Below are 7804 nucleotides of genomic sequence, written 5' to 3' on the forward strand. Positions count from 1 at the left end.
ACATATTAAGAGGTTAGGAAAAAAAAGAAAAGGATCTTCAGACTTACTTAAGCTCTTTTGAATCAGTGCATCTCTCTGACGTTTATTTTGTTCTTAATATATCCTAATGGCTCGTCTGAGGTTTGTCCTAATGTAAAAGCCTTTGTTAAATGATTCATAGGAGTGACAGTATTATGAGGCTGGATGGAATTTTAATTTCTACTCTGTTTTATCACTCTAGGGCACTTCCTTCTCCTGAGCCACTTCCCTGCCGCTGAGGCCTCTGCGAGATGCGAGTACCACGTAACCAGCCCAGTCTTACCAGGAAATGAGAGACACTGCATCTTGCAAGTGGCTCTGTTCGAGTCTGGTCCAGCGGTGGGGAACCTCACGCTCCTGATCAAGCCAGTCCACTCAGGTTCAGCTGTTCACTCTGAGGTTCTCAACCGCAGAAGACGTGATGACCGCAGGTACTCATACACCCTTGGAACAGGCTCTCCATGCCTACGCAAGTGCTGTTTGTGCAGAATAAAAATGTGTTATTTAGCATAACATGTCCAGTTAATTAGTGTCACAAAGCAAACCCCTCCATCTTTACTTATTGAAGTCCTTGTCAAGTTGAGGTCCAGTCTATGAAATAAAGAAAAGGGAGCTTCACTCTAGATTCACTCCAATGAATGGTGAAACAGGCCTTCAGACAGAGCAAGGGCACAGAAACTAATACGGTTTACTCCTGTAGTTCTAAAGGTAAATAAAGAAAATGGTTTTTAGCTGTCATGTGGGACAAACTGTAGAATTGTGGTTGTGTGGGGACAGCAGTCCCTTGTGTATTGTTTGGGAAATGTGGACAGGTATTTCCTATTGATCTAATGCTTAAGTATAGCTCTCTTTAGAACAGCTAAAAGCATTCATGTGTCTAGATGCAGACCCTGGAAACGAATTTATATATAATTGGTTAGGACAGAAGAGGGATGGATGGGCATATGCAATAAGTTTGTACGTTGGCTTTGTTAGTGTCTAACAAAGCCATGCAGTTCCATTATGAGACACACACACAGACAGTGGCTTCATTTAGTCAGCCCACTATTCATCCCATGCTAACCTGTAGATGTATCTTTTAGACGCACTCTTCATTTAAAGCACAGTTCCCATTGCCATATTTAACCTGTACTGACTGTTTTTAGAAATAAGCAACTGTCCAACTTGAACCTTTTACCTGTAAAACAGAGGCTAAAAAGCCCTTGAAATGGCCCCTATGTTGTATTAATTCATCCTTGTTTACCGTATGTTCACAACAGTGAACCATTACCACCATTACCATTATTGCATCTGATCTTTGTATCTTGTTTTTTTTAATCCAGTATCTTGAAATGTGTCCATACAAGCCAATAACATATAACAGAACTAGTGAATTCCTACAGCTGATTTTAAAAGACATTTCTCCGTCATTGGTTGATGCAGTGCTGAGTGGCAGGTTCTGGAGACTGCGATTGGTCAGGTGGACGAGCCCTTTCAGGTGACCCTGCTCTACACTTCCTGTTTGGGACAAGATGGGGCCACGGTGGCTCTGGACTCTCTGGAGCTCATAGACTGTGAATCAGGTGAGTTCATCATGTTCTATAGAACTGTGACTTACTAATTTCTCAAACCAAACAATATAGCAGTTGTTTCCTCTGATAAGCACCTTTGGCCAAACAAAGAAAGCAGAGGGAGCCACCTGTACAGTTTGTTTAAACTGGAAAATTGTTGATGTTTCACTTTTTTTATTTTTTATTTTCCACAACAGCTGGAAAGAGAGATACTGAAAGAGTTTCTCTTTGCAGATTAGTTAATTATTAAGATTTCAATATGCAAGATTTTTTAATACCTACATTCAAACAAAGAATTACAGTGGCATTGTGTTTCTTTATCATTACAAATAATTCAACTTTTTAACCTCATGTTATGGCAATTATTAATACTCTAACTTTGCGATTAAGTAGCTATAGAACCTCTTTTTTCCCGGATCAAGAGAGAATCAAGACCAAAACCCTCTGTAAAACAAATTGTCATTTTTATACACCGTGTTAATTATTGAGTTGAAGAGGTAGTCAGATTGTGTTACATTTGGACAGAGCCAGGCTAGCTGTTGCCTTAATCCCAGTCTTTGTGCTAATCTAAGATAATTTGCTGCTAATGGACAGATATGTACTATGTCTACTTTAACACTCAACAAAAAAGTGAATACGTTTATTTAACCAAATGTCAAAAAATCTACTGTACATTCGCAACTTAAGGGTTAAATTACTTCTAAATGTTGCATTATATCAGGCTTAGTTCCCCATGATGTGTAGTCCCGGTATAATCTTTGTGTGATTGATGTGATGCAGAACACCAGGCCGTTGGGCTGGATGCGGCTTGTGGGGAATCTTTCCACTGTGAAAACTCAGGAGGCTGCATTGACCTGAGCCAAGTGTGCAACTTCCACACCGACTGTCCTTTAGGAGAGGACGAGGGCTTCATCTGTGGTGAGTTTGTTCTCTCATACTAATAAAATCACAGTGTGCAAAAAAGAATGCTGTTTTGAGGGTAATTGGGGCCTTCCATTTCAATAAGTAGCACTTGAACTTGCACTTATGCAGTTGGCTTTAGAGGTGTCCCTTTGAATGATTATGAATCTGCACTAGAGCTGGGTGATATGGAGAAAATCAAATATCACAATAGTTTTGACCAAATACCTTGATATTGTGGCGACATTACTAAGTGACTAAGTGGGTTAAAGCTATTGTGCGTAGTTTTTGCCACCCCCATAAGGGATTCTAAGTAATGATAACAACACCGTCGGATCCATGTGATACAAGCCTTCCGTGATCGCCCATGGGCCACCACTCCTCCTCCACGCAGTTGCTAGCATGCAAGGAGGACAGTGGCAATGGCTTCAATGTGACGAATGTTCATTAATATCAAAAAGTTACGCACTAACGCTTTAAGGCAAATAATAGAACAGCTAGAACAGTTTGTTAAATTCAGAAAATCACTTAACTGTAATGTAGCCTTTAAAACCAGGAAAAGACAACACTTCATATCGTAATATCATAATATGATACTACAATATCTAAAATGTAAGACAATATCTAGCCTCATATATCACTATAATATTAATATATTGCCCAGCCCTAATCTGCACTATTTGACTGATTGTGAGTGGGAGTGTGAAAAAATGAAAAACAACAGATGTGTGTGTGTGAGTGCTTTAGTTTTTGTGATTGTGGGTGGAGAGTTAAGTGAGGCCAGCATACAGAGCAGTGTCCTTAAGCATAATACGAGCCTGCTGGCTGGCTATAATCCTATTGCATTATCTGTAAACTTTAAATCCATAATAAATTATTAATCCTTTGACCGGAGGTACTAGAATATTTCGCTCATTATATTTAAAATGCAGGGAGTAACTATTATGAGAACATTCAAAGTGCAAAGCCTGAGTAATCCTGTCCCCAGAAAACTTACAATACGTTTTGATTACATGGAAACTCTTTTAATAATATGTTTTGCCTTTTTAAGTTATCATCTTGAAATCATGCAATCAAAAATGTCTGAAAATAAAATATTATGAGATGTTAACATAATACACCCATTGTGGATTTATTAGTGTTTTGAAATCCTAGATCTGAAAATATTCTGCAGAAGTGTTTTCAGAGAGTAAATTAATACCTTTCCTTTTCTCCGACTTCACGGTCTGAAATATAACAAGCTTCATTTATATCTTTGAAAACATCAGTTATTCCGCAAAAAGAAACATTTTACCATACTGTGAAGCAAAAAGCCTTGCTTTAGTTAGCAATTAAATCAATAGTAGTTGGGTCTATTTACAGTTCTGAAGTTGGTGGTTTTTAAATGTGTTTTTTTAATGGCCCACCAGTAAAATTGATCCTGCATGAGTGTTAAAAACTCTTTCCAAGGGAAACTTCAACATTTTATAAATGGCCTTTTTGTCATCTTACTCAACATCAGATCAAGATCAAGAGTAGATGGATTTCCATTTGAATCTTTGTGTCCAGGATAAATATTGGGATGTGTTCAGTAATGACAAAGGAGGAACAGGTCTAGTTCTGTAAAATGTGCCTCTCAACATGGGTCTTATATACACGTACACACTGTGTGATTGATTTTCTTTGGAAAAACAGCCAGGTGCAGTAATGCTGACAGAAACTGTAGTTTGTATTGAAAGCATTTAAAAGATGACCCGATCCATTTATAATTATTACACAGATGAGGTAGGTGTCTGTATTCTGATCTCACTCCAGGAAATAAAGTAAATAAGCACACTTCCCATGTGTAGACATGTAGAAAGTAAGATAAGGAGGTTTGATCTACAGTTGTGGCAAAAGCTACTTATAGTGTCTCAAAAGTCTTTATAGTAATATATAGTAACATAGTGACTGGCCTGCCTAAGGCATTTTATTTTTAATTTTAATTTAACGGGGAGTAATTTATTTCCCGGCTTTTTTTTCTGCTGGATGCAAAGAGAAAGAGAGAGGAATAGTTATTGATTGTCTCGTGTAACTCTAAGATGCCAAACAAGCCTACTTCCTAGCCTGGGAGAAGTCAGGACACTTTAACCTGCAGATACAGGATAACATCATGGAGGACAGATAGTATGTGGAAAGTGAAGAAAACATGCCCAAGTACACAGAAAATGCACATTAAAATATGGCACCCCTTAAAGTATATTATTTGTGCTCAGCCGATTTCTCGAATCAAATTCTTGCTTTGGGAAAAGAGGAATCAGGGGGACAGTGTGGAAGCTGTGATCTCTGCTTTAGTGTAATATAATAATCTTACTTCTCCCCAGGTGCTCTTCCGTTTGGCTCTCACTGTTCGTTTGAACAGGATGCATGTGGGTGGTCCGTGTCCCACCAGCACTTTGCCTGGAGAAGAGTTGCTGGAGACAAACTTCTGGAGAAAGAAGACATGCAGGGTGTCACTCTGCAGAGTACACCAGGTGTGTGTGTGTGTGTGTGTGTGTGTGTGTGTGTGTGTGTGTGTGTGTGTGTGTGTGTGTGTGTGTGTGTGTGTGTGTGTGTGTGTGTGTGTGTGTGTGTGTGTGTGTGTGTGTGTGTGTGTGTGTGTGTTTATGTATGTAATGTGTGAAATGGTCACATTAACAACAGATGCTGATTTATTTCTATCCGTCTGGTGAATCTTGTCCTATTCTGATGAGTTGCTTAAGTGTCTTGTCACTATCCATTCCATCGTACTTTGCTTAGTGTCAAAACTCATCGTTTGTTTTGTCTCAAACAGGCTTTTAATTTACTGTATCCATACACAGAGATATCAATCTCTTATAATATATGTGTTGCTCAGTTTGTCTGCTTGACAATCCCATTTAGCGGCAATACAATTGAAGTGAAATAAACAAACAGAGAAATGTACCTTTTTAGATAAAACAGATGTTGACAAAGTTTCCCTTTGGGGATGTAATTTGGAACAATTTGAAGTTAGTTAATGTCTTGTTCTTTCTACAGTAGACCCATATAATGATAGGAATGTCTTGTTAGATTACTACCATATGAAGTTGAATGACCATGAAGAGTTCATACAGTATGGATTGTTTAAATCAAGCTGAAGAACATATCCATGCTAACAGGGCTCAAAATCGCTTTATAATTAATTCTACCTTACAACTGTTTTTAAATCTTTTTTATAGGCTGCTGGTTCTTGATTAGCAATAAACATGTTTAAAATGTATGACATGATATGACACAACAACAACTTTTTGAACTATAACTGTATCAGACGTCAAACAGTTTGTTTCATGAGCTGGTTAGCGTTCTGCTGTGTGACATTCATTGTGCGCCCCCAGGGCACTTTCTGTTCCTGCAGGTTAGAGAGAGTAATTCCATTCGAGAGGCGTCCATTCAGAGCTCCTCTTTCCCTCCCCCCGTCTCTACTACTGTCTGCCAGGTCAGTTATTTAGACAAATACAATAGTTTAATCTTCTTGTAGATATATTTTGGTTCCTTCTCCTTGTGAGGCTGATATTTGGCAACAAAAGATTTAGTCCACATGCTAATTGCCGAAATTGTCTGTTCTGCTGTAAAGATGCGTTTCTCTCTGTACCTGTACGGAGACTTTAATGGTACACTGCTGGTGGCTATAAAGGAGAATGGGTCTGCCACCACACCACTGGTCTGGGAGAGAAATGATCAGTGGACGGATGACTGGGAAGATGTTGCCCTGCAGCTGACTGGCCTTAATCATGGGTGCGTAAAATTAAAATGAAAGGGTTAAGGAGCAGAAGATTATGTAACACTGACATTAAAGCCCAACCAATAAAGGATTTTTAAGTCCGATAACGATACAAATATTTGTTTATTTAAAAATCCAACATGCCAATATATGGGCCAATATATATATTTCTATACATTAGTTATTTGAGTTCTCACTAAAATATTATGATAATAATTTGTTTTATTGTCACAACAGAACAGAGGAACATCAAAATTAAAGTTGTGATAAATAAAATGTATATAAATACATACTTAAGATATGAAAGTCCTTTGAACAAAAACACATTAACATAAAAAAATAATCAGTGTTGCTGACGCTGTAGAGTGCCCTCTGGTGGACAAACTGGGTTGACAGTCAATTTGCGACCATTTTGAAGATTTTACCTTTTCTTCACTAAAATCTGTTGGGATTTAATTTATTGTGCTCTTAACATAAAGACAAGAAATGTAATTCTCTAAATAAACAAATGACATGTGCTTGCTCCAGGTTCCATGTTGAGGTGACAGCTGTGTGGGAAAAAGGCTCCAATGCTGATGTTGCTCTCGATGACATTGCAATTGGAGCAGCCTGCTTTGACACAGGTAAGCTGTTGCTAACATGCCTCAAAAAAACTAAGGGCCGTAACAAAAACGGCACCATGTAAATATGGTTCAGCATATTTTTGGCAATAATATGTAAAACCAAGGTATAGTAGTACATTTAGTAAGTTATGTTTCAATTAAGTCACAAGTCTCCTTCCCCAGGGGGGATAAACATGTAAGTTACTGGTCACACTAGTTTCTCTTTCAGAAAGGTAGTCTATGTCACGTGTAAATAAAGAAATATTCCTGTGTTTCCCTTGCTGCACAAATTGAAGGTTTAATTTATTAAACATAAAATGTAGAGTTGGCTGCTTAAGATATACTTGGGTTTATATATTTGACCAGTGGTTACTGTTATTTAAATTTGGAAGCTTTGATCTAGATTTGTGTTAGACTCATGCCAATAAAGCATATTGAATTGAATGTAGATGTAAAACATAACTTTGTTTGGCTTATTAAACTATAAGGCTAAATGTTAGCCCATGTCTCTCTTTATACTTTTAAAGTGATCTACAAACTTTATGAAATCAAACGGTTACTGAAAGAAATGGAGCCCTCAGTTATTAATGCCTTGTTTCAATGATTGTTTTTGACAAGAGAGTAGTCAGCATATAATGCTTGGCTGTAAATGCAGCACCGCAATATGGCAAGAAAACATAAATTTATGCATTGGATTAAAGGGATAAACCTTTGGAGAACATTAGTTAGTATTAGTATTAGTTTAAGTCAAACCACGGAAATAGACAAAATGTCTCTGTATGCTACATCCTGCTCAGGAATGAGTCTCAGGAAATGTGTCCATGTTCTTCCAATATTCCAGTCCTTGAATTATCTTCATTTCCTTTGATCCATATTGCTTTGTTTCTGAATATAATTTATGCTTCAGTGATATGCAGATGTTTGACCGTGACTCTTTGTCTATCTCTTTCTCTCTCTTTCTCTTTCTCTCTCTCTCTCTCTCTCTCTCTCTCTCT

At 37.8% G+C, this 7804-nt stretch overlaps 1 protein-coding gene across 2 annotated transcripts in view; it reads left to right on the plus strand.

The window, feature by feature from the left end:
* ltk (leukocyte receptor tyrosine kinase) overlaps positions 1-7804 on the plus strand; it is a 50163-nt gene that overhangs the window by 19741 nt on the left and 22618 nt on the right. For both annotated transcript variants that reach the window (XM_034858730.1, XM_034858731.1), the window contains exons 4-10: positions 221-449; positions 1441-1580; positions 2349-2486; positions 4811-4960; positions 5822-5922; positions 6061-6221; positions 6736-6830. In XM_034858730.1, coding sequence (XP_034714621.1) covers positions 221-449; positions 1441-1580; positions 2349-2486; positions 4811-4960; positions 5822-5922; positions 6061-6221; positions 6736-6830 — 1014 coding nt within the window. The remainder of the gene's footprint in view (positions 1-220; positions 450-1440; positions 1581-2348; positions 2487-4810; positions 4961-5821; positions 5923-6060; positions 6222-6735; positions 6831-7804) is intronic.

Source organism: Etheostoma cragini, chromosome 20, assembly GCF_013103735.1.
Source record: "Etheostoma cragini isolate CJK2018 chromosome 20, CSU_Ecrag_1.0, whole genome shotgun sequence".
Classification (NCBI taxonomy): Eukaryota; Metazoa; Chordata; class Actinopteri; order Perciformes; family Percidae; genus Etheostoma; species Etheostoma cragini.